At 42.3% G+C, this 25,173-nt stretch overlaps 7 protein-coding genes across 7 annotated transcripts; 3 read left to right on the plus strand and 4 right to left on the minus strand.

The window, feature by feature from the left end:
- Window positions 1-861: 861 nt before the first annotated feature.
- Window positions 862-5,545, minus strand: L203_103891 (uncharacterized protein; the record flags this gene model as incomplete). The annotated part of the gene is made up of 16 exons (XM_066213281.1): window positions 862-1,064; window positions 1,113-1,320; window positions 1,385-1,622; window positions 1,674-1,819; window positions 1,874-2,196; window positions 2,266-2,500; window positions 2,554-2,686; window positions 2,740-2,901; window positions 2,957-3,280; window positions 3,330-3,843; window positions 3,896-4,141; window positions 4,188-4,508; window positions 4,569-4,639; window positions 4,702-4,798; window positions 4,866-4,973; window positions 5,053-5,545. The coding sequence occupies 16 exons, from the start codon at window positions 5,543-5,545 to the stop codon at window positions 862-864; spliced, it is 3,822 nt and encodes a 1,273-aa protein (XP_066069378.1).
- A 2,935-nt stretch (window positions 5,546-8,480) lies between these two features.
- L203_103892 (uncharacterized protein) lies at window positions 8,481-11,182 on the plus strand (the record flags this gene model as incomplete). Its single annotated transcript, XM_066213282.1, has 11 exons — window positions 8,481-8,590; window positions 8,700-8,800; window positions 8,849-8,937; window positions 9,033-9,120; window positions 9,245-9,355; window positions 9,408-9,467; window positions 9,514-9,715; window positions 9,764-9,929; window positions 9,977-10,036; window positions 10,085-10,114; window positions 10,163-11,182. The coding sequence occupies 11 exons, from the start codon at window positions 8,481-8,483 to the stop codon at window positions 11,180-11,182; spliced, it is 2,037 nt and encodes a 678-aa protein (XP_066069379.1).
- Window positions 11,183-11,826: 644 nt separating this feature from the next.
- On the plus strand, window positions 11,827-13,650 carry L203_103893 (uncharacterized protein; the record flags this gene model as incomplete). The annotated part of the gene is made up of 8 exons (XM_066213283.1): window positions 11,827-12,030; window positions 12,097-12,179; window positions 12,347-12,472; window positions 12,559-12,764; window positions 12,820-12,878; window positions 12,929-13,086; window positions 13,134-13,341; window positions 13,399-13,650. The coding sequence occupies 8 exons, from the start codon at window positions 11,827-11,829 to the stop codon at window positions 13,648-13,650; spliced, it is 1,296 nt and encodes a 431-aa protein (XP_066069380.1).
- Window positions 13,651-13,822: 172 nt separating this feature from the next.
- L203_103894 (uncharacterized protein) lies at window positions 13,823-14,672 on the minus strand (the record flags this gene model as incomplete). Its single annotated transcript, XM_066213284.1, has 3 exons — window positions 13,823-14,027; window positions 14,075-14,274; window positions 14,325-14,672. 3 exons carry the CDS (start codon window positions 14,670-14,672, stop codon window positions 13,823-13,825), a joined length of 753 nt encoding a protein of 250 aa, XP_066069381.1.
- Window positions 14,673-15,891: 1,219 nt separating this feature from the next.
- Window positions 15,892-17,421, plus strand: L203_103895 (uncharacterized protein; the record flags this gene model as incomplete). Its single annotated transcript, XM_066213285.1, has 7 exons — window positions 15,892-15,997; window positions 16,056-16,148; window positions 16,195-16,315; window positions 16,359-16,735; window positions 16,792-17,015; window positions 17,064-17,163; window positions 17,213-17,421. 7 exons carry the CDS (start codon window positions 15,892-15,894, stop codon window positions 17,419-17,421), a joined length of 1,230 nt encoding a protein of 409 aa, XP_066069382.1.
- Window positions 17,422-18,085: 664 nt separating this feature from the next.
- On the minus strand, window positions 18,086-20,335 carry L203_103896 (uncharacterized protein; the record flags this gene model as incomplete). The annotated part of the gene is made up of 14 exons (XM_066213286.1): window positions 18,086-18,176; window positions 18,227-18,300; window positions 18,358-18,469; window positions 18,541-18,655; window positions 18,718-18,784; window positions 18,839-18,918; window positions 19,087-19,168; window positions 19,213-19,321; window positions 19,390-19,511; window positions 19,562-19,655; window positions 19,708-19,791; window positions 19,851-19,914; window positions 19,959-19,988; window positions 20,038-20,335. The coding sequence occupies 14 exons, from the start codon at window positions 20,333-20,335 to the stop codon at window positions 18,086-18,088; spliced, it is 1,422 nt and encodes a 473-aa protein (XP_066069383.1).
- Window positions 20,336-21,205: 870 nt separating this feature from the next.
- Window positions 21,206-24,843, minus strand: L203_103897 (uncharacterized protein; the record flags this gene model as incomplete). The annotated part of the gene is made up of 17 exons (XM_066213287.1): window positions 21,206-21,238; window positions 21,304-21,456; window positions 21,534-21,680; window positions 21,752-22,093; window positions 22,148-22,233; window positions 22,287-22,416; window positions 22,476-22,569; window positions 22,629-23,035; window positions 23,098-23,258; window positions 23,301-23,522; window positions 23,578-23,606; window positions 23,659-23,910; window positions 23,964-24,108; window positions 24,165-24,390; window positions 24,457-24,575; window positions 24,653-24,691; window positions 24,774-24,843. The coding sequence occupies 17 exons, from the start codon at window positions 24,841-24,843 to the stop codon at window positions 21,206-21,208; spliced, it is 2,655 nt and encodes an 884-aa protein (XP_066069384.1).
- Between the last annotated feature and the right edge of the window lie 330 nt (window positions 24,844-25,173).

Consider the following 25,173-nt stretch of genomic DNA (forward strand, 5'->3'; position numbering starts at 1 on the left):
AATGCAATCTACGTTGCATTATTAGTTATTGGTAATATTCATGACAGTATGACATCAGAGCATAAGCATGCGTACTGACATGCCGATAGTTTGCTTGGTGTGTCAAGCGCCGAAGTTGTTTGGTGTTACAGTTCCACGGTAACCCCTACGGAGATGGAGGGATGCCCGACGGTGGAGAGTGGTGTATATAGTTAATTTACATTGTATCTTAAGTTCTTTCTTATATTTCCATCAATGCAAGTCCAGGAGTACTAGCTCTAGGCCTGTTATCAATACATAATAATGATTACCTCAGAACCCTGGTTAACAACCTAGAATCTAGAATGCAGCCCCTTGAAAATCTTAGAATACCTTCTCCCGCCTGCACCAAAGCAAACACGGAACAGGCCGTGACATTTGGGTGGCAACTACTTTGTTTTCCTATTGCTGTGAAGGCGCCGAGGCTCATAACCTAACAGGTTATGTAATTCATGTACATGTACATAAGAGAAATAGAGATACGAATTGATCGTATATATATCCACCAACGAGATCAAATCAGAACATTACGTAAATTTTGCCTGGCGCGCCTAACTCCATAAATTGTAGATTGATCACCTGTAAGTACGTCAGCACTTTACACTGCCACTGGTAAAGGCGGTCGATAAGTCCGTCAACGAGGAACACTTACGGACAAGGAAATGGGTATATATAGATAAACCGTTGAATACTCTTACCTTAGATACATCATTTTCTATGCAAGACCAGTGCTAGATTTGCTGTATTGGAACATCAATTGCCATAGCTATACCATATTTACATCTGGTATACCGAGAATATAAAGGCAACAAACGCAGTGTGGCACCAAGCGCTTTCATCACGTTACTCGGCAGATTTTTGTGTCATAAAGGACATTTGTTCTGCAAAAAATTCTCTTTTGCTATCGTCCGAATTCTCATACAATTTTGAGACAATTTCCCAGAGATCACGCAAGGATATACTGGTGTCGAGAAGGGCCATTGACGCCCATCCTGCCGGCTGGGGACAACGCACTGCTTCTTCGTACACTAGCGGTACAATGATATCTACCAGAACTTATGAGCACATAACCTTTAGATTTACGTTTAACTGACCTAAAGGTGCAGCTTCACTTGGAATGTATTTGTTCCCCAATCTTCTAACAGCCTCACCAACACCTACTGCCCCCCCTTTCCTGTAAGCATCCTCCAGCAACTCTTTCCACACGGCCTCGCATACATGATCTAAGCGGGTATCCGATGTCTTTAGAATTGATAGGATGGATTCATACAATCGCAACGGACAGGCATAATTTTGATAAAGCTTTGGCGAATAGTTAGCAGAGTGAATCGATTCAGTTTTGAACTGTCAAGTACCAAAAACTTACTTCATCCAATGGTAATAACCAGTTATCCAAAGTTTCCAATATCTCAGATTTGTCTTTTGTACTAATTTCAGAGCGAGCCTCAATGGCATGTATAATCTCCATTTGCAATTGTGCAACATCCATTTGTTCTTGAAGACGCGGAGTGTAATCCAAATTATCGGAGCCGAGAGACGAAGCTGATTGAGCACATGTAAGAGCTTGTGCAAGGTAGTAGAGGCGATCGTGGAGGGCCATGGGGCTGTCATACTTTTCAGTGTACAATACTTTGAAATATATTATGTGAACTTACCTTGACCGTACAGCAAGTTTATAAAGCGTTTCGGTAGCAGGTTGATACCATTGTCTTCTGACGAAAAACTTCCATAATAAGTCTCGTCTATCTTCATTGTTATTTGTATTCAATTTGAGGTAATTCTCAATATAGGGCGTGTCAAACTGAAGGCCGTCATTTTAGCGATACAATCCTTGCGAACATCACGAAGAGTTCACCTGTAATAATTGCTCTTGGAGACCTCGTTGCACATGCCAATCATACAGATAATAATGGAAGAGCTCGTCATCTGAATTGACGGCAAGGGTATAGATCTCATTCCTGGTTTGAGTTGCACCTGTGACATCGCCATCGGACACAGCACTGTCTAGCTGATCATCTGCTGCTTTTAACGCTTTGATGACTTCTTGGTAGCATTCATTTCTCATGTCAATCAGTGCTTTTCTAGGGTCAGCAGGGTGCTTTCCCTCATGAACAAAGTCAACAGCCTTGTTGTCCGGATCAACATTTTTCGCGGTATAGAGCGCCAGTTGTATAGCGCCTACAGTAAACCAAGATAATGAAGGTTTTGTATATCAGAGACAGATAACACGGAATGCTCAGCACTTACCAATGTTATAATCTAGCACACTGTATCTGTGACATACTTCTTGCAATCTAGAGATTGGTATACTACCAGCGGTGCGCAACAGCCGAAGCGACTCGATAAGCATTTTACGCTTTTCGGAAGCATCCCGGCAAGTTTCGGCAAGGCGCATATGTTCTTCAGCTTTATACTGTACAACATCTCCCGGTCGTATAAAACTGCCACATCGTTCTCTAAGAATTTGACTAAGTGCATCAACCTTTCAATGGAGTCAGACATGTCTCGTGTGTCTATGAAAAGTAGAAAGCTTACACCAAGCTGTTGCCCGATTTGCTGCTCTATCAAAACGGACATCAGTTGTTGCGCAACATTATTACCCGTCAAATCCGTGATAAGCTCAGCGAATGTCATTGTAGTTAGGACATTTTTTATGGTTGTGTCGCATCTATATAACTATCAGCGCGTCGCATGAGATAACAGTTTTTGGAAAAACCTGACCTGGTTATGACTTCTGTAATCTTGTAGTCGGATAGCAAAAGAAGGAACGAGATGACCTCCAATGTCCGCTTGATTAATGACAACAATCCCTGAATAGATAGATTTTCTTGGTCCCAAGCAACTCTATCTTCGTCTGCTACTTGATATCTTTGAAAAGGATGACTACAACAATACTAGTGAGCTAACAATTGAATGCTTTTCCATTCTGAGAGCTTACTCTTCAAGAAATTGTCTTAACTGCGACAACCTTGATTGTACCGAGTTGAGTACACTTTCCTGTACGCCCAGCTGCTGTATTCCATTGGTTGATTGAGTAATTATTTTGGCATCCCAGATGGGCCTTAAGAATCTTGCAGTTACCAACGCCAATCCATTGTGCCTTGCAGAATACACTATGATTCTACCGCCGGTGCCTTCTCTGGTGGCAGGCTTGCCCGAAGTGAGAAGGACAATTGAGAGGGAGGAAGAAAAATCTAGAGGTCTTTGATCCGGCATAGAACAGAGCTGGAGAGCCATAGCAGCAACCTGCGTTTGACCATACCTATGAATTGTAAACCAACATGTCAAATTCAATCAACTAAAAGACTTACATCATACGAGTTGTATCAATCACCACATCTTTCCCAACTTCGATGTCCGCTTTGAACATATCAACTGGCCTGAATTGCTCTACACATAAAAGCCCACTCGTGGCAAGAATTAAGTATTTCCTGGGAGAGACATCAGTCTGCGTTGCTAGGGCATTCAATACAACTCCATCCGGCCTCGTCAAGTATGAAGGGTAATTTTTTGGATCATTTTCGGCAAGTTCGACAATGCCCCAAATCTGCCCAGGGACAATCTGACTGATGACACATTCCTGGAAAACAGGTGCTGAAAGAGTCTCGTGATTTTCACGCAGGGCCGATCGACGACCCAATTGTGGGAGGGTGACAGTCAAATGTGTCTGTGCAGGAGACACTCCAGAATCATACTGGACGGCGAAGAATGTACCGGACGAATAGATAGACTGATCTGAAACAGAGAGTCCTGGTCGAAGGGGCGGTGGTTGTCGATAAATGATAGGAATGAATGGTGGGCCTATCGCAAAGTAGACGCGAACACCTGAATCCTGTATTAGTACAATTTTTTTTAAGCTCAATATGGTCATTCTAACCATTTGACGCGATTGCTACCAGGCATACTCGCTTGCTTTCATGGGAGTCTACAGCAACAATTTTCACAGCTTTCACGCCATCCGCATGAGAGAATCGTTTTAAATCGTCCACAAGGCGTTTATACGAAGACTTAAGATCGAATCGAGTCGAAGCCACGTCGTAGAGCATAACTTCACCCCCTACATGAAGCAGATATAGGCGATTCTGTCTAGCATCAACTGCCATTGATTCAATGCCTGATTGACCTGCGCAATAGTTAAAAAACGCAAATGTTCAATACATGTGACATACCTTTGGAAGTTGCAATACTCGGCATCCAACTACTCACCCCCCCGCCTGTTCTGTTCTTCAAGCTTAAACTAGTGGAGGAACCAAGGAACCACGAGGAATTGGATGAATACGTCAGCTCATATAAATTCTTGTCAAGTCCCAACAAGAAGATTCGCCCTTCATTTGTGCCCTTGATGTCCACCAAGACAGTCGGTGTATCGATACTCATATCGGCTTGGTAAAGTGAGATGTTACGGGGGTCACTGAGCGAAAGGCCAAGAAGAGTAGCTTTTGTAGAGGTACAAATCACCAGAACGTAATGGATGTCATCGACAAAGACATCTAATCTATGTCAGCATAAACTCCAGTTTGTTTGACGGTTCATAAAATAATTGAGCATACCTGAACGAGCTTTCACGAGCCCAACGGTCTGTATAGCATCAGACTGCCCATCATATTTACTAAAGTTGTGACTTCACAAATTACATCAATCGTTTGATGCACCGTCGCATTAAAACAGATGAGAATGACATACCCATCTACATAATCCCATAAAAACAGCTTATTATCGATTGTAAACCACGCTCTCTCTATCTCGGAAAACAGACCCATCCTTGCAGTCAGATTTTTACCTACAATAAAAAAAAATACGGGCTGATCAGGCCTCCATCGCCCGTGTACACGGAAATAGATACGTACGACTCAGCTCCTGATGCAAGGCATCAGGAAGGGGTGTTCTTTTGGTGATGTCGCAATAATCATGAACTTGTGCGGACCTCTGAGATATAACATAAGGATCGGTTTTCTCTACAGGTTTAAACAGTAAGCACCACTACCATCATGCGACCTTGTACAGAGTATATCTATCGTATCCAAATAAACACACCTGCTTCGTTCAAGCTCTCGTCCAGGCTAGGACTGATATACAAATCCTCGCTCAGACATTGATTCACTTTATTTCTAGTCCGCTTTAATGGTCCATAAACCTCATCCTCATCTTTTACCACAGCCTCCACGGGATGGGCTAGCTGAATTGGAGGAAGATATTTTTCGTATCCAGGAAAGGTTTGGGAAGAAGGGTAGGACGAAAGAGGCTGGGGGATCGGAATGCCAGAGTGCCCAATCTGATTGCTAGCGTTTTGAGGCTGCCCAAAGCTTTGCGAAGCGTAAGGCATCATGTTTCCATGTTGGGTGTACGCAGCTGACGTAGCATGCTTCGCTGTCTGTGACTGAGGGTCATACTGTTGAAGGCTGTTTGAACTGTATAGCGAGAGCGGTGCTTGCGAATCTTGTCCTTGAATGTGTCTCTGATCTGTCTGCTGAAGCTGGCCTCCAGACTGGGCGACAAGAGGACCGCTATTAGGGTAAGACGAGAACATGTTTTGCCAAATGCGAGCCTGCTTGCTTCTTTGCCAGCAACTAAGACTGAGAAAACCTAATAAGGGCTCGAGAAAGATGTCAGCGGATGAGGCAAAAGGAATAGGAATGAGTCAATATTTGCTAGCTTTGTAAATCGATAATATTTGGATGCTATGTATAATTGAATTTACAACTGATAGTACGAGATAAGATTCTGTTGGATTTAGTGGTGTCACGTGATATGCTAAATGGTCCCAATTTATTACACCTAATTCTTCTAAAGTGGCATCTTGAAATTGTCTATCACTATGAATTCTACTCATTTATTGATTCATTGACGTATATCAAAGACGGAGGATGTACAAGCGGAGATACTTGGATATTGGAGCTTCATACAGCTGGACAGTTGGCACCTTGGTCACCGTCTTGAGCTTTCTGTCTACTTGAAAAATGGACCTTAAGAGGAAATTGGGACCAAAAGACTTGCTTTTAAGATTTTTTCAGGACTTTCTAAACCTCTACTCTCTCTGTGTCCTTACTCACTTGTCTGTTTTAGATAAAGCAGAGTTTTTTTAGGCGACATTTATGATTGCTGTATATAATCGTTATGTTATGATCGATAATTAGAAAGAAATGGGCTTATTAGCGGAAGAAATTCGGTGATTTTTTATAACGCGTCAAAGAAAATTTATGCTGGTCAATTTACGATTTGATTCTGTTTTCTTTCTTTATCTTACTTTCTTATTAAACCTTTCCCGCTCGACAGGCAAAGCCAATCTCCCAAAATGCACTTGATGTACATGTCGGATGGACAAGGACGCCGGTATGTGCTATATATATATATTTGTGTATGTTGAGACAATTTGTTCACTTTCTGTACAGGCTTTATACTCTCAAGGTATATTTACCATCCTCGCCTGTTCATTTGAACAAGCCGTCAGAGATTTGCGGGCCAGCTGCTGATATTGTATTAGAAAACGACTGCCACCGGAAAGCTCACCAAGTCTGCTCACCCAGGTGACTTTTTTGTTTTGGTTTGTTTTAAACTAGGTTAACAGATATGACAGCCAGATTTTCGCCTGATGACAAGTTTTCCCGACATCGAGTGACAATCAAGAAGCGGTGAGTTTTTGTTACTAAATTAAGGACTTGAACTTATTTATAGCAGATTTGGTATCCTTCCTACCCAGCTCCCTTCAAAACCTCTGTAATCATTTTTCATTCGAATTGAGGGCAATTTTGCATTGTTGTTCTGTATAATTCTAGCTACCGTTGGTACAGGATTGGCGTATGGAAAAGCTATATTGTGTGCAGAGGATAAACAAACAAGATTGGCAGCTTTTTAACCATCGAGAAAAGTGGCTTAAGCTGGTTGTAATATTGGTGAAAGAGTGACTGATGTATTTAACAGCGCTCAACTCATTTCCGTTTGTTGATGTTGGTGAATGCATCGTCTACCGGTTTTAACCAACTTGGCAATGCTTCCGAGTATACTCACTGTCATTGATCAGGTCATGCTGGTATTCCCTCTCATCATCCTTGCGTCATCAATTCATCGCTCTATATTTCGACATCAGTCGGAAAGCGTATGGGACCGAACTCAGCAATCAATGGATTAAAACTCAATTTGATAGCCATGTTAGCGTTGGGACCCATACACGTGAAATGTCCATTTAGGCATCATCAGCACAAGCTAGTGAAAAGTCGTCTGCTTTATAAGAACGATAAATGCTGAAATTTGATTCTGGTAACGCTCCAAGTTAAATGCTTTGTGCTAAAGAAAGTGTTCTCCATATGACCAGACATCTACTTTGATGGTTCCGGCTGAACTGTTCCGTCTTCATCACAGTTCGTTACAATTTTAACCTACAATTATTTTTTTTGGATAATCTTATCAATTTGCTAGTATGTTTATCGGCGATAGCTGTCGCCTAGGTAGAGAAAAGTTGAGAAGGGCAACTAGAAGTGTGTCAGGAATGAGGTTGTTCTTGGGCTTGGTCTGGGAGTCCTTGGGACGAGTGGATTATCTAGGAGTATCTATCTCAAATAGATGAAGACAGCTATCAAGATTCATTCCTTGAGGAAACTATGAACCACAATCCCTTCCTTATATCTTGTTTGCTTTGCATCCTTCAGCCAGGTTCTAGTTCAACCAACTATACCATTCCTCTGCATACACAGCATGCTGTGTTCTTATATCCTTTCCTTGTACATGATCCTGACAAAGTGTCAATTCACCTAACAACCTGCCAAAACGCAAAGTGTTCATGATACTATCTTGTAAATCTTGTATAATGGCTCAAAAAGTCTGCATGACGCTTGTATCCACCTGTTGCAATGTATTTTATCTCATAAAACTTCATCCAGCTGTCTTACAAGTCGTCGTGATTGTTAGATATAAGGAACTTGTAGGTCACAAGGTAGTATGGAGAGTAAAAACAATCACTGCCCTTCTCTCTGCGTTGCTTCTGTTACTCACTATAGCTCAATCTACATTCAAATCCACATTGTTATATTATAATACAACAATCCATAAGTTAATGGGATAGCGAAAAGAAACTAATGCCCAGGTCACCAATGAGCATCACGTGACCACAACTGTTATTAACACCGGTTACATCAAATTAATCATCGCTGCTTAAAGACTTCATCTATTAGTGGTTAGCATTTTGTAAGTTCTATTTTGTGTTTGTACATGTTTTTGAATGCGGTGCTGACAGGGCTATAAATGTCTAGCCGCTCTCCTCGCCAGCTGTCCAACGACCAAACATTTCGCTTTTCTCATCTCTACAGTCTTGGGCGAAGCTGCCATAGTCGTAAGTACGGAAATGCTCTCTCTTGCTCACTGACCTTTGACATGGTAGAAAGCTTAGCGGGCAAAATCATCCTATAAAGGCGATCGACTGATTATCCAAACTTTGATACACACTTTTTCGGCCTCCCATTCAAGGCATCATGCATCCCAGTGTGTTACACCGACGCTTTCTAAACGATCTCTCATCGTCCCTTTTTTCGTTTGTTCTCCCACTGTTGCCGCCAGGCGAGGAGCTCAGTGTGAAGGAAGAGTAAGTGAAGAGTTTAACCGCTGGACTTTTATGCAGATTGGCGAAGCCTCACGTTGAAAATTTCGAGGTCGTCGAAATCCAACAGCTTTTGCTAACTGATGGCACACAGAGTACGATGCCTGATTGAAAAACTTATAAAATCTCTGGAGCCTTCTGCCAGGCTTTTGAGTTTTGGAAGCAGTTGTAATTCTTTCGGTCTTAGGAATTCTGGTGAATCCATATCTAAACTTTTATGATAACCACCGCTAACAACGTCAGATATGGACCTTGTGGTTTTGATAGACGATCCGCAAGCCAAAGTAGACCCTGGAAATTTTGTCGAAAGCATGGGAAGTCTTCTAGAGAGAGTGAGTATCTCAACGAGGGCCGATTGGCACATTCTCGTCAATGTGACCTTCGGGGTCAGTTTTGAAAGATATCATTCTCATACTATGTGTTATAGGAAACTAATTTTAACGTCAAGCCACTTCCCAGGGCAAGAATACCTATTCTAAAGCTTGAACTTGCTCCCTCTCCCGCTCTTCCCTTTGGTGAGTCCTGCGCAACATACTTTAATGTAGTTTTTTTCAATTGCAGATACTAGTTGATGTTCTATATGTTGCTTTATTTTGAATTGTCATTAATGCAAATATGCTAACACAAATTGTGTTGTAGGTATCGCTTGTGATATAGGCATAGAAAATAGATTAGCAATTGAAAACACCAGATTGCTTTTAACCTATGCCACCATTGACCCCGCAAGGGTCAGAACGCTTGTCTTGTTCCGTTCGTGCTTTGATGCATGCAGATATCTCTCAATGCTGACCTAGAGTACCAGTCAAGGTATGGTCGAAACGACGGAAAATTAACTCACCTTATCGCGGAACTCTTTCGTCATGTAAGGATGCCATTGCATACATCGTAAAGTAACTGACTCAAAGTAGATGGCTATACCCTCATGGTACTCTATTATCTGGTTCATGTCAAGCAACCCCCTGTTTTGCCCAATTTACAGCGCATTATGCCAATGCGACCCCTGGTAGAGGAAGAGGTCATGTTGGAAGGAAGAAATGTGTATTTCTTTGATGATGTGGAGACATTACGAAGGGATTGGTCGAGCGTGAATTTTGAAAGTGTTGGGGAATTGTAAGCTTATTGAAATCTTGTCCTTGCAGGCGCTAATTTATGACGCAGGCTAGTCGACTTCTTTCGCTATTTTTCTCATGATTTTCAGTTCAACAACTCGGTGCTTTCGCTCCGCGCTGGTCAGTTGACAAAGGAAAGCAAAGGTTGGGTGAACGATATAGATGTGGGTGGTTTGAATGAGATGGCTCGAGACCGAAACCGCTTGTGTATAGAGGTATGACTTGTCAACTCACTTGCAGAAAAATATTGATGTTATATTAGGACCCTTTTGAAATTTCCTATAATGTTGCAAGAACTGTAACAAAAGACGGGCTTTACACAGTATGTTGTCATTTTCTAGATTTCAACTATTTTATGCTGACCTGATAGATTCGGGGGGAATTCATGCGAGCTACCAGAGTATGTGGTTGTCGTCAAGGTCTTGTGATTAATGCTGATAATACAAAGATCCTTACACAGCGGCCAGAACGTGCTGTTTTGGCACTTGCGGAACTCTGTCGTGAACGTGAAGATGAGCTTCAGAGAGCTCCTCGGTCGTCATCTCCTGCGCCTCGCTCCCTTTCCGCATCGAGGAGTAATTTTGTCACAGCCTCTCACTCTTACCGCTCTCGCTCGCAAGCCCCTTTTGACCGTTTGGGTTCTAATGGACCACACGAAGCTGGTATTGGGAGGGATGATAATATTGCAAATGAACACTCGGCGCTGGACCTTTGGTTACAGAGTCAGGGTGCTAGCCTCGGCGGAGTTCAAGCCAGAAATACTTCTGAACTTGAAGATCCTGGTACCAATGGTGCACGTGAACGCGAAATTCTTTCACATGGCCTCGACACAGATGCATCGTATCTCCATAAATCAACCTGGAGATCCGGCTCTGCATATGATAACTATTTGGCGCCATTATCAGGCGCTGTGTCAGCGCCTCTCAGTCCCGACAGAATGTATGCGCAGCTCAAGCTTGGAAAAAGCGTTGGCGACTATGTTGGTGGGCAGTCAATGTGGGAAGGGTATGATCCACGATTACATGCCGGTGCAGGAATGCCTATGAGCATATCAGGCCCATCTGAATGGAGAAGCCAGAATCATCAGCGCGTATCACAGGTAGTTTCAGGAAGAGTAGACAGCCGACAAGAGCCCCACTTTTCTGCTTTTCCCCATATCAGTCCCACTTTTCCTTCATCAACAAATAGCACAACACCGCCAAATATCACGATCAGGACCAATGCCCTGGCACCCAATCAAACACAACGTATCTCATCTAACGGCAGTCCAGCAAACTTCATCAGCCCTAGCACTCTGCTCTCACCCTCCGCAATTTTGAGGCCACTACCTGTCGCATCAAATAGCTCCCAAAGAGTAGATCTGGGCTTACTTGCGGACAGCTTTGATCAGTTGGACATGACTGCAAAAGGCGACAATGACAATCCATCAAACGTAGCAGAGGGAGATACAAACCAGACAAACAAATAGTATCTTGACAGGGAAAGGGAGCCTTGTTATCGTACATTTAGAGCAGACATGAAAAGTGTATCATTGATGTGTAAGTTTCCAAAATATCGGGGATAGGCATCGCATGGGGTGATATGGAGAGTGTCTGTCGACAAATCTCGATGCAGAGGTGTCGCAGATGCCTTGGATATGATCTTGGGTCTCGCTGCTGCTTTATCGCAAGAGAATTCTCTAAAGCTGGCCCAAAAGCAAAAGGACATAGCCCATATTTCATCCATCTTGGCCTTTTTATACAGTGAAAACCTAAATTCATTCTGATTTCACGCTTTTTTGCCTAAAAACAGAATATCGAAATGCTTGTCCACCCAGACCATAACTTTTTTTCCCAGAACGCAGCATATAATAAATGTGACGCTGGCTGTATGTTTACTCCAAGATATCGATATGGTTCTGGGCCAGCTGGCGGATTTGAGACACTGTGATGCATTGAAAACTCCAAGAATTTCTTGACTCGAAATTAGTCAATTATGAGAGAATTTAAGAAAAGAGTCAGTCAAATATTATTAAAGCCCTTTTTAAAATTATTTTTTTCTCTTCTTTTACATTCATTTCTTCATCTTGTCATCTTTCTTTTTACCAAAAAAAAATAAACATAAAAGCAACCAATGTGCCCAACGCCTGACCAGCCCACTACAAATACGTCTGATCAAGTGATGGTCCCAGTTGATATCACATCACCTCATGTCAATACTACCTCCAAAGACCATACTTCGAATGGTACCGCTGTTGCCCAGCCACCAGCAGTCAAGAGCCACCGAGGATTGTACGGCCGCGCTTCTGACTTTTTGAGCAATACGTCCAATTGGAAGGTATGCCGCTTGGCTTGAGACTGAATCAACGTCTTGGTGGGTATTACTCTTGCTGATATCTGGCAGATTATCGAATCTACATTGCGGGAGGGAGAGCAATTCGCCAATGCATTCTTCAACTTGGAGACCAAGATCAAGATCGCCAAGATGTGGGTTATGTTGTGACTTGCACATCACTGATGTTGTAAAGGCTTGACGAATTTGGGGTTGAATACATTGAACTCACATCTCCCGCTGCTTCACCAGAATCACGTGCCCATTGCGAGGCAATTTGCAAGCTTGGATTGAAGAAGACCAAGATTCTGACTCACATCAGATGTCATATGGACGATGCTCGATTGGCGGTAGAAACAGGCGTAGATGGTGTCGACGTTGTGATTGGTACTTCCTCATTCTTAAGAGAGCATTCCCATGGCAAAGACATGGCATGGATCACCAAGACGTAAGCAGGGATAGGTATGCGTATACTGACAGTGACAGTGCGATTGAGGTCATTGAGTTTGTTAAGTCAAAGGGAATTGAAATCAGATTTTCTTCGGAAGATTCTTTCCGATCCGAGCTTGTCGACTTGCTTTCAATCTATAGGACTGTGGACAAGACTGGTGTCAATCGAGTTGGTGTGGCCGACACCGTTGGTTGTGCCGATCCGAGACAAGTGTACGATCTTGTAAGGACACTGCGAGGTGTGGTTAGTTGCGATATTGAGACCCACTTCCATAACGACACTGGGTGTGGTAAGGCTTCTACTCACGATGAAAGTACCGCTCGTGAACTCATACTGTTCGTTAGCTATTGCCAATGCTTATGCTGCTCTTGAAGCCGGCGCTACCCATGTCGACACATCAATTGTAAGTCTCGCAGTGTGCAGGGTTCAGTGATTTGTCTGATATCCCGAAAGCTTGGCATTGGGGAACGAAATGGTATCACTCCTCTGGGTGGTCTGATTGCCCGGATGATGGTCGCCGATCCCGATTACGTCAAAAGCAAGTACAACTTAACGATGCTCCGAGAGCTGGAAAACACCGTTGCTGAAGCTGTCGAGGTCCAAGTGCCATTGTAAGTTGGAATGTTATGAACAAGTATCATGTTGACTGATATTTTAGCAACAATTACATCACTGGCTTCTGCGCCTTTACGCATAAGGCAGGTATACACGCCAAGGCCATACTCGCCAATCCTTCGACTTATGAAATTCTTAATCCTGCTGACTTTGGTATGACTCGATATGTCTCTATTGGCCACCGTCTCACTGGTTGGAACGCCGTCAAGAGCAGAGTGGAACAGCTTAATTTGAATCTCACAGATGAGCAGGTGAGCTTACAATCGTTTACATTGGTCAGTGACAAATGGTTTGACCCAAACGTGTAGGTCAAGGATGCCACAGCCAAAATTAAGGAATTGGCCGATGTCCGAACTCAATCTATGGAAGATGTCGACATGATTCTTCGTATCTATCATACCGGTATCCACAGTGGCGACCTCAAGATTGGCCAATCAGCTGTACTGGACAAGCTTCTTGAGAAACATATGGCTTCCAGAGATAGCTCTCCTACCAGCAAGTCAGGTCATACTGACGGAATTCCTGCTAAGCGCCATAAGGCTGATAAAACTTCTGCTTGATTCTTACAGCCATTGGACATGCAGCTGCAGAACACTATCCTATAGTGGAAAAAACCAGTTCTTTTGTATGCGATAGTTCATACAAATGCACTGTATCAAAGAAATTGTGCTACACTCTGCGTTTTACTGTACAACATATCAAAAAAACTGTACGATGCCATATTGTCAATATCTAGAGCTTTTTACAAATCCCAATGGCCAAATTACAGCCACCGCTAATAACAGCACTCAAGAGGCTGTGTCCAGGGGCTTTCTGCGCACCTTCATCCACAGCAGTATTGAGATGTTCTAACTCATCGTCTCTAAATTGGCGAATAATTTGCGTCATTGACTCTAATGAGCAAGCTTCTTTTAGAGGCTCAAGATCGCACAATTGACTAAGACTGATGAGCCATATGTCTTTCTGCAAATGTATTCAACGGACTTGTCGTAGTGCTCTCCAATAACAGTCTCTACTGCCTCTGTGCATGCCATGGCCGCCTCCTTGCTCATGAGGCCAGAGCCTGCCCCTATTGCAAATGCCATTGTCTGCCATATAGGATAAAAGAACGTCGGACGGCTTCGATGCTGGGCTAAGAGGATAGACAGAGTTTGAAGATGAAATCGTTCGTTATCCCACATCACCTGCAGTCGTAATCAGACACCACACATGGCAGAGTATAGACACAACTTACTTCGACTTGCTGAGCTGTTTCTTTGTCTCCCTTCGTATCCATCGCCCACTTTTGCCCTCTGTAAATCCAATTGGCTCCAAGTTCGCCGGCATGGTCTACTCTGAGGGTTTGTTCGATTAATGTGCTTTGTTCTGGACTCTGAGAGTCTTTAATCAAAATGGATTGTATTGATTCTGAAGATAGTGAGCAATCAGTCGAAAGCGAGCGAATCGGTTGAGCAGGTATACGCGAGACTTGCGACATGCCTAGAGGGGTAGGCTGGAAATGAATTAATCGAGACGGACGACAATTGCGCGTCAACTGGAAGGGCCAGATATTGAACATGGAAATAGTACACGAAGCAACCATATCAAATGGAAACTTTTGATGGGCCTCAAACCTATAATGTTGTAAATGATTATTAAAAGAAAATTGATATTAAGATAAATTATCAAGATCCGTCACCCAAATCCAACAAGAATCGGAGGTTGCCGCTTCGTTAATAATCTTACAAATTGCAAGTGCAAGCACTTCACTTGCCACTCCTAGAAACCCCGCGGGATTATGGGCTTTGAGGATGATAGATAAAGGTTGAATGATTAGATATGATTTCTTTAGATACTTCATTTCGATGCATGACCAGTGCTAGTTTTGCGGTATCAACAACTTTAACAATATATATATACTATTTTTACATAGTATTTAGCATCCACAACTTAGTGAGGCATCCCTGTGCCTACACAAATGTAGGCTTGAGTGCCTCACTGTAATTACAAGTTTTATTACTTAAGGTTCTGGTAGAAAGGCTTAAGGTCGAATACCGCAAAAGTAGCAATGGTGGTGCATATGAAATGAAGTATGAAAAAGAAACTATTCTATCTACAATTATGTATTCTACGTTGACGGACTTATCCGGGTTTTCTCATGTGGCAGCGTGAAGTGCTATGCACTTACAACAAAGTCGTTTGTAAGTGCTGAGCCCTTATCACGCTTATGGAGGCGCTGCGGCGACCTCGGCTGTGTTGTGTAGCTTGTTGCAGGTCTGGCTCTGTCCATTATATTATTCAACTCGGAACACAAGCGTTCCCTGAGCAGTAGCAGAGGATATATAAAGAGGAATATTGTAATCTATCTTTTCTTTAGATACTTCATTTCGATGCACCACCAGTGCTAGTTTTGCTGTATTTCGACCTTAAGCGTTTCTACCGGAACCTTAAGAACAAACTCTTAATTACAGTGAGGCACTCAAGCCTACATCGTTCTTCTTTAATTACCATTTTTAATTATTTTCTAACCTTTTAAAAAGGGTAAGCAGTATGGTATACAACTTGTAGAGTGGTCTGTAAAAACCTAAGGAAACTACATAAATATATCCGGATAAAGAAAAACGATGCATAAAGAAGTTTAAAAATATCAGTATATAACCAAAAATCTGCAAGTTTAAGTTGATTAAGAGTAATAAAAGTAAGAAGCGATCATAATTTGGGTGAATTAAATAACGATTAAATGTGGTGACATAACAATCACAAAACAAACCCTTTTCTTGAAAATATTAAAACCTCTTCTAAATATCATTCATACTTACCAAATGAGCTCGTTACATAGAAGAATTCAACCAGAAACCTTACCTCTCGAGCTACAAGAATACGAGCGCTATGGACGTCAGATGATTATGCCAGGCTTTGGCCTAAAAGGTAGGTCCTCACGTCTCCATAGGCTTGAAGCTGACCTCGTCTGGGACTCATTTGAAAGGCCAAATTTCGTTCAAAAGTGCAAGAATAGCAGTTGTAGGAGCAGGAGGTCTAGGATGTCCTGTTTTACAATACTTGGCTGGAGCCGGAGTTGGTAGGTTTCATGCTCGGCATTTGACAACGCTTTACCGATTGTATAGGTACTATTGGCATTTTTGATCACGATACGGTCGGCATGAGCAATTTGCATCGTCAGATACTTCACGCCACCAAGAATGTTGGAATGAACAAGGCAGAGTCAGCCTGTCTTGCTCTCAAAGCGTACGCGACTTTGAATTTCACATCTGGTACTAACGCTCATCAGTTTGAATGATTGTGTCAATGTAGTTCCTTACCCTGTTCCCATCACCTCATCCAACGCCCTATCACTTCTTCGTCCTTTTCAAATGATAGTTGATTGCACAGATCGACCTTTGTCGCGTTATCTTTTATCCGATGTCTCCGTTCGACTTGACGTGCCTCTAATATCAGGAGCTGCCATTTCATCGGCAGGTCAGTGGGCTGTATATGGCGGCAAGACCAAGCAAGGCAAAAGGAGGGCTTGCTATAGGTGCATATGGCCAAAGGTTCTTGGGGACAGTGGTGGAACTTGCGAGGAGCAAGGAGTCTGGGGAGTGGTCACCGGGATAGTCGGCGTTGGAATGGCTGAGGAAGCTATTAAACTCATAATGGGTAAAGAAGGTATGTGACAGCATGGAATCGCTTTTAAATGTTTTCACCAACTATGGGTATGTCAGATTCGGAAGCATTTCTACATATTCATCATCTTGGTTCAAGCCCTTTCATTCGATCTGTTCGGCTTAAAAAACCTTCAGATAAATGCATTGCATGTGGACCAAAAGCAAGTATTACCGATGATTTGGATGCTTTCAACTACGATATGTTTTGCGCTGGAGATTTTGACAATAATCGCAACATCGATGAGCTAGCTCACGATAAGGAGCAGAGACTGGCTGCTCAGGTGAGTAATACAGAAGAATTTGGGCTACTAGCTAATTCATTGTTTTAGGACCTTGATGATATCTTGCGGACAACAGGTGACCAAGTGACGTTGATTGACACTAGACCAGCTGTAGAATACGAAATCTGTTCTTTGCCCGGATCAACTAGTAAGTATGTCATAATCAGGTATTGTCCATCGTCAACGATTTCTCGTAGATATCTCACTTGAAACTATCTTATCAAAACCTGAAGTTGTTCCAATCACGAAAGAAATTGTTTTCATATGCCGAAGAGGAAACGACTCTCAAGTTGCCGCTGCTGCTCTACGCGCAAGCCTTTCAAAGACAGACGGCATCAGAATAAGGGATGTTAGAGGAGGATTGGTTTCTTGGAGGGAGGTTGATCCAAATTTCCCCATTTATTAGGCAGCTGGTGTGTGGCTGCACGTTTAAAATCAGGCCTCTCGCAGGCAGATGTTGATGATTCACCATCGCTCCCCAGTCAAACAAGTACATCTCTCACGTTTGACTTGGAAATGGACTCGCGCCACACATATTCCTTGAATCTTGCATAACAGGGAGGTTAATATTTCATCCTGCAAGAGATGTTCGAGTAGAGAGTACTGGACAAACACTCATATGTTATTTATAGTTCGAAAGATATCAGTTATGGAAACACTCATAATGAATCATCTTTCTAAGAGGGTGACATCTTATTTTTGCGGTTGAGATGAAATATGGATTACAAAATTATATTCATGACAGTTGACTTTGGATTTGATGTTATTCAGATGTGCTATAATTCATGCATTTTTGTGTTTAAAAGTCACCTATATGCACGTCCCCTAAGAGTAATGTGAGTGTTTGGCCCCTATTCTATTTTGCAAGTCTCGCAATATTTTCACACTCACTTCTATCATGAGGACAGTCAATTTCATTCATTTACTTATGTTTGAGAGAACATTGTCACTCAAAAGAAGAGAGTTGAATTGAAAACATGTACAATCGAAATACATTGTAAAGATATGACATAGTTTGCACAATGATGATAGAAAAGATACATAACATATCCAGTATCTTGGCAAGGAAGCTAATATGGATGTTCTGTGATGACTTGCTCTTGGGCAGAAGGATGAATTAGGGTATATGGTGTCGAGCATAAACTCAGAAGACCGGAGCATCTTTCAAGAATAAAGTATTTTCCTGGGTAAGGATCCACTTCGTGACTGACCTAGTTATGGATATGACTGTCGAGATTGGTAGTTGAGGAGAGACACATATATATATTTCGAATGATTTTGTTACCTGATAATACGCAGTTGGCGGATATAAATCTGGGCTGTAGGGCTGCTGGAAACTCACCCAAGCAAAGCAGGCCTCGCAGTCCGTTCCGAGGTATAATACTTCTACACAAGAGATTTGCCCTGATCTTGCGTGTATGCCATCTTGCAGTTTTTGATAAAGAGTAACAAGTCTAATTCAAAATGGTCAGTCACGTTACAGTAGATTACAGGGATAAAACAAAAGAAAGTTGCGACAGCTTACCGTCTCAACTGGTCTGAATTGTCTTTATACAGCGGCTCCCATTGCGGATAGGTTACCTGGACATATTGGCGTGACTTATAAATAAAATGACGAAGATCAGGGCATTCTATTGCTGCTATAGTTGACAGTCACCATAAACAATTAATATATAGGGATTGGTACTTTAAGTATACTTACATGCGGAGAATGAATGAGTATTAATAGATTCGCGAATTCGATCAAGAGTCTTGTCACTCTTTAGACTCTAAGAAAAGTGGTCAGAATAACTGTACCATGGCATGGCTGAACGATCACTCACATGACAAATTGTTTCTTTGAGCTCCCTCATCTTTGGAAATGCCTCCTGATCGGTGCTGACAAATATTAAACTAACCTCATCTACAACAAAGCTTATGTATGCATGGACGAAACCTGTCGGGTTGAATTTAGGAAGACATATTGGGACGCATGTTTCTATTGATCGGAGAGCCGTGGAAGACTTCAGAGTGTTGATGAGAAGGCGCAAGTCTATGATTTGTCAGATGTAATCTCGTTATGCATACTAACCAGAGGGGTGGATTGTGTGCTTTCTAGGCCTTAACAAAGTAATGATATGACCCTCCGCCACCATCAAAATGTAAAGTAGACTCTGTGGCTATGGCTTATCAGCCGATTCTTCAGCTGCCGACTCACTTTCACTTTTGAAGGAGGCATCAATGCAGCTGCGGCCAAGTTTCGAATTGTTGAAGGCATTTTGAGTGGCTGAAGAGCAGAAGTCAAATAGTTGGGGTCATACTGAGCACTGTGAATTAGATTTTGGAGGAAAACCTCGGTACCTAAAGGCAGTATCAGTATAAGGATGGGATTGACAACATACCTTCTAGTAACCTTGAAAGATCAGAATTGCTCCGTTGTTGAAGCGTTTTCAGGATTTGGCCAGGAGGGATGATTGACTGCACATATTGGTGTATGTAGTCTAGATGGGAACGGAGCTATTGATAGCTTAAAAATCTGATTGTATTCTTCATTCCTTATAACTTACAACATATTCTGGCTCTCCCCAATCGCTGACACAAAAGAGATGTAATGGAGTTCTGTCCAGGAAAGCTATCCGGCAGTGACCTTTGATCAAGCAGCTGAGCGATTATTAGCGAGCCTAAGACTGATTGCTATTGTATACTCTCATACCGCAGTTTGTCATTATTTTCAGCCAGAACAGATATCAAAGCGTGAGCTACACCAGTGATATTTGTAACGTTATCCTCATCTGAGCTACACAATCTTGTCAGCTTTTGCTTATAGGACAAGAAAAATTATAGTAAAAGACTTGCGAAGAAAAGACCGGTTTGCCAGCATTTGTAAGGACATAATAGCGACGATTTGAATATTTTGAACCTGGATCAAGTTAGAACCACCACGGGCCTATAAGAGCAAACTACCCCGAGGAAATTCGGCATTGTTCAGTACACCTATAGACCCATTACAATTGATGGTCAATTGATTGAATCTAAAACTCACCTTTCAAGTGATCTTGCTTTCGTTGAACTTGAGAGTTAATGGAAACGACTTGTGGGTGATTTTCCCTTGTCTCTCTGACCTTTCTCTTCAGGCAGCGGCGCATATAGCCAGGCGTTTTGAGTAAAGTCTCTCCATCTTCCGTTACAATGCTAGCTGCTTCCTGGGCATGTAAGAGCCCATCTCTAGGAGCTGAAGATGAGGCTGTCTCTTTATCAGCTGCTGGGCTGATAGAAGGATCCCATATGGGTATATTTGGGGCTATTTTAGTGTGTCCATGGGCTGTAGTATCGGAAGCCATTTGTCTACAGGTTTTCTAGCCTTGGAATCCACCACCTAAATATAGTGATGACCGTGATGACGACTGATTTGTCGATGCAATGATAGCTATGTGGGCAAACACCTTGAGTGATTATTTTAAAGATAACGGAATGTGTATGCCAGAATTATGTTGAAGGATATAGATAGAAAGCTTTAATATTTGTTACAACCATCTTTCATATGATTGTTAAATCCGACGGAAATGGAACTCCCTTCTAAATCAACATACTTAGGCACGCCAAGCTAAGATCTTGTTGAAGTTGTTTTTAGGCATGCGTATCACATTATACTAATTCAAAAAAGTTATTCTTGTCAAACTTCTTCGTTTTGAGTAAGCATTGCAGTATTTGAAGGTGTATTTTAGAGTGTTACGTTATGTTTGAACTTCATCATGTCTCAAGATAATGGCCATGTTTTGTGGTGAAATGATAAATTGTCAAGTATTCAAACGCATAGTTATAAGGAAAACATCCTCATTTTACTAACATAGTAAGAAATCGAACTTTTCTGGTAACTTTGACATCTCCTCGTCACGTAACATCTGAACGGCCCAAACATACGACGACGAGCACAACATCCAAAGTATCTCTGCATGTCTTTATGGGCCAAATGACGGAGGGTTGAATGAGTAGGAAAGCGAATATTGCCTAACCCATGCTTCCCATCTGTTTTGAATGAAACAAATCCCACTGTAGGCATTTAGGACAGTCGATCAGCGTGGCGAGGCGGGCAGGAATCTCTTGATCTGAGTTGAAATAAATGATCTCACTCAAGACATAAAACTCAGCCTCTCAACCAACAAAGATGACACATAGATCTGTTTGGATTTTTGCCATCTGAAACTTCTCCCTCAATGACCATGGGGGGGAACCGTTCTTCTGTCCTATTTGGATTTGCGATCAAGACAGAGCAACTATGCCAAATGGGACTGGCATCTACTCCACATACTATACAACGCTCTGAAGCACCACCTGTGCTTCTTATCTTGGTTTGGACGGACGGCGGCACATGAGCCTCAAGGCGTCTAGCTTTGCGCAAGAGCGGAAATGCCAGGTGTGCAGACGCTGACTTGTAGTGTGAAATGTAAACTTGAAATGCGGTCTTGTATAATTAGTTAGCTTGTTTTAGCCAGATGCCACAAATTACCCTCATGAGAGCAAATGACCCAAACGACTAACCTGATTGAGCTGTGAATCCATTTCGTAGATACCGTAGAGTTTACGACCTTGAGCATGATGATTTTTGCACCAAATTCCAGGAGTCATAATTCCTTCCGATTCCTTGAATTTGATGATTGTTGTTGCTTGGGATTTGCCTAATTCAGCCTATGACACAAATGTCTCATAGTCAGCAACAAATGAACAGCTAGAACAATGATAAAACCAGTTCTACCTACTGGGACGAAGTTGAAAAAAAATCTGTATCCCGATAACCAAGCACAGGAAGGATGAAAGACATTATCACAGTCAGTACAGGATAATACGGCTCCATCATGCTGATGACAAAGGTTGCACTCTTTTGCCCAGCGTTCTTGTGGGATCGTCATGATGCCTTCCATTGCGTTCAGTGAAGTTGAATCTCCAATTGTGACGTTTTCTGTCCAAGTCGAGCAAAGCAAATGGGCCCAATGACGCCCTTCTGTCCGCTTTAAAGCAGTGAGCGGATCATTTTCCAATACAGCTTTTTGTTTGTGCGATGGTAGACAAGTCCTCTGTGGACACAGAACACATTGTGGTTGCTGAAGTGATGTCAACCTTTATTCATTGGGGACGAAGACCATAAATAGACATACAAGGTTACAATCTTCGAGTTTCAAATTCGCGCACAGATCACACTTCCAACTAGACTTTTCAAATTGTGGATCTAACCCATAACAAACTTATGAGACACATTAGCCTAATCTCTTTTAGTAATGATGAGAAACTGTTCACATGTGTGTACCGCGAATGTACAGTTTGTACACCTCGCAAGATCAGATCCTGGCTCGATATTGCCACAACATGCACAAGAGATCGATTTATCGTTTAAGTTTAGATCAACAGGTGTCAAAATATCCTTATTCTAGATGTATGAATACCTTACAGGCCAAGCGATCGCAGAAATATAACGATCTGACTTACCTTCCTTGTCTTTTTTGCACGAACTTCTTTTTGTTCTATGCCCTTGAATTGCGGCTTGGTAGATGTAATTACTCCGTACTTCCGATAATACAAACTATCATCGCAGCGTTCAACATTGAATATGGTGCAAACTCAAGCCGCACCATAACTTACCCGCAAAATTGGCACATAGCGACACCGGGAAAAGTTCGAGGACATTTCAACCAGTTGTCACCCACTTGTAGACCGCAAGCCACACAGGCCATCTTATGAAACTCAGTAGAGATTTCCTCACAACCAGTGTTTCTGTCATCTGCATGACTCTGATCTCTATTTTCGCGTCCATTACTCCGTGACAATTGAGGTTTATGATTTGAATGTCCTCCGTTGACACCTGAATTTGAATGACTAGCTCGAACTAGTGCCTCATTTTGGCTTTTCAGTTTATCATTTTTCCAAATGTGAAAGAATCGCAATATCTCGGAAGAAGGTCGGTTAATCAGCTTGCTACAGCTGAGTACGTTCAAGCCGCCGTTACGTTCCAGTTCAGCTTCAAAGATGTCGAGTTCTTCATCATTAAGCTACATGCGTAAATTAGAAAGAACTGGCGAGCAAATTTATATTGTATGAAAAAACAACTGACATTGATAGGCTTGAAACTTGTAATTGTAGTACTGGACATGTGTTGATAAGCGAGTTCTCTACCCATAGTCATATAGCAATGGATTGAGAGATTAAGTCTTTCAACGTTCCATGGTGGTACTGCTAAATCTAACGCTTTGACATCTTCCATGTACTCAGCAACTACGTATTGATTAGTTGACAAGATTAGTTGTTGATACTTACGGTCATCAGTCGGTGTAGATAACCGCTGTATTGTCTTTTTGGATTCATCCTCGGCAGGGGAGTGGCCTCGCTCCCACAAAGAATTTGATTGAAAGGGAGCAGCTTCAGATTGTAGACCTGAACGATCCTCTGCCATCGATTCTGACTGCCAAGATGGAACATTGGCTTGAAACTTGACGCCGACCCGAGTTACTGCTCGCGGGAATATAGAATCCTCTGGATCTGAGAAGCAACATCAAATGAATAGATGTCGGTGCTACCATATCAGAATCCTCACCTAAACTATCCTCCGCGTTGGTGTAAAGACTAAGTGGTTGATCAACACAGTGTAATTCATGTTATACACTACGGTACTCACCCAAAGTAGCGCCAAGGCCAGCCTCTAAACATTACATCGGGTCTTGCATCAACCGACATTGTCATATCTCCTATCTTTGATACTTTTGGCTCTAAAAGGTTTGGAGTTGGACGAACAGGGGTAGACTTCCCTGTGTCACAGTTCTTATTGCGATGAAGGGAGCACGGTGGGCAAACCCAAAAATAACCTTTAGCGGGCTTTGAGACAAGGGGAGGATGAAGGCAATTCATGTGATAGTTTTCTTTACACAGCCTGAGGAATCACATGTTGATCAATTAAACCGCGAAAGAGGAATAATGACCTACTCGCATCTTACAGAATTCAAGAAGGATGCCCAATGGTGACATTTGCAGCAGCTACGAAGGTCATCGATCAAAACTGTCACCATCTCTTTCTCTGTGATCAAGTACTCGTAGCGACGCATCAAAACTTTCTTGACGTTATGTGGAACTATTCAATGTTCATCCGTGCCATTTGTCTCTTGTTTCTCAAGATGAAGCACGTACTATTATTAACTGCGGCAGTGCGAATCATCTCAAACTCGCGTTTAATGTAAGGATCGAAGAACTTGACGAAATAAAAGTGATCGGGCCTACGTTTCCATTCCAAAAGATCTTCAATGCGATCCCTATGACGGACGTAGCACTTTCCCTTGATAATGTTGATTGGTTGTATATCTGTATGTATGGCAGCGAGGAGTAGACGGACATCAGAAATGTTTCGAGCAGACACCTAGTACAAGAGCATAAGACCGGCTGAAAGATATTGGTGTCACAGTATACGAAGACAGCCACTGACCTCCATCGGACGGTAGTACAGAGAAAGTCGGGCTGCAGTGCGGCACGATGATGCTGTCGGTAGATCCTTGGTTTGTAAGGGCATAAATTCGATAACACGGGCAATGGTATAGGGCATGCCTTTGAAAGTGTCAGAATCTCATTCAGAATGGTCTTGCTGACATCACCCATAGCCAGAAGAATAGAAGCATACGCACCATCACGAGCAGACCAAGGGAAATAGACATATACATGGTCTATACAGCGTTGTCAGTATAGTTGGAGATTAGCAAACCGGAAGTTTGATAAGGCTAGTGAGGATGGCAGCCTATAACTTACCATTTGTGGATACATGTTCGCCATTGCCCAACTTTACTGAGTGTATCTGGGATCCATGGTGCGATACCATTCTCGTTTGTTTATCCTGTGGCCAGGATTCTTGGACAAAGTTCAAGAACTAGGCCTGCAAAGATATGGTGGTTTTCAATGTTTAGTTTTCAACATACCAAAGATGAGGAATAAGAAAAGAATTAGAAATTATATTTGAATAGTCTGGACGCAGTGAAATGGTTGAGACAAAGATTTCCCTGAAATAGCCATTAACCATACTCAATATATTTTCAACCCGAAATTGCATCTCAAGAGTTTTTTAAAAGCCCAACATACTAGGCTATGCATACAATACAGCTCTCTACTTCTAATCAAGGTCTATATGATAAAACCTTCGCCAAAATCGAGC

Source organism: Cryptococcus depauperatus, chromosome 4 (genome assembly GCF_001720195.1).
Source record: "Cryptococcus depauperatus CBS 7841 chromosome 4, complete sequence".
Taxonomy (NCBI): Eukaryota; Fungi; Basidiomycota; class Tremellomycetes; order Tremellales; family Cryptococcaceae; genus Cryptococcus; species Cryptococcus depauperatus.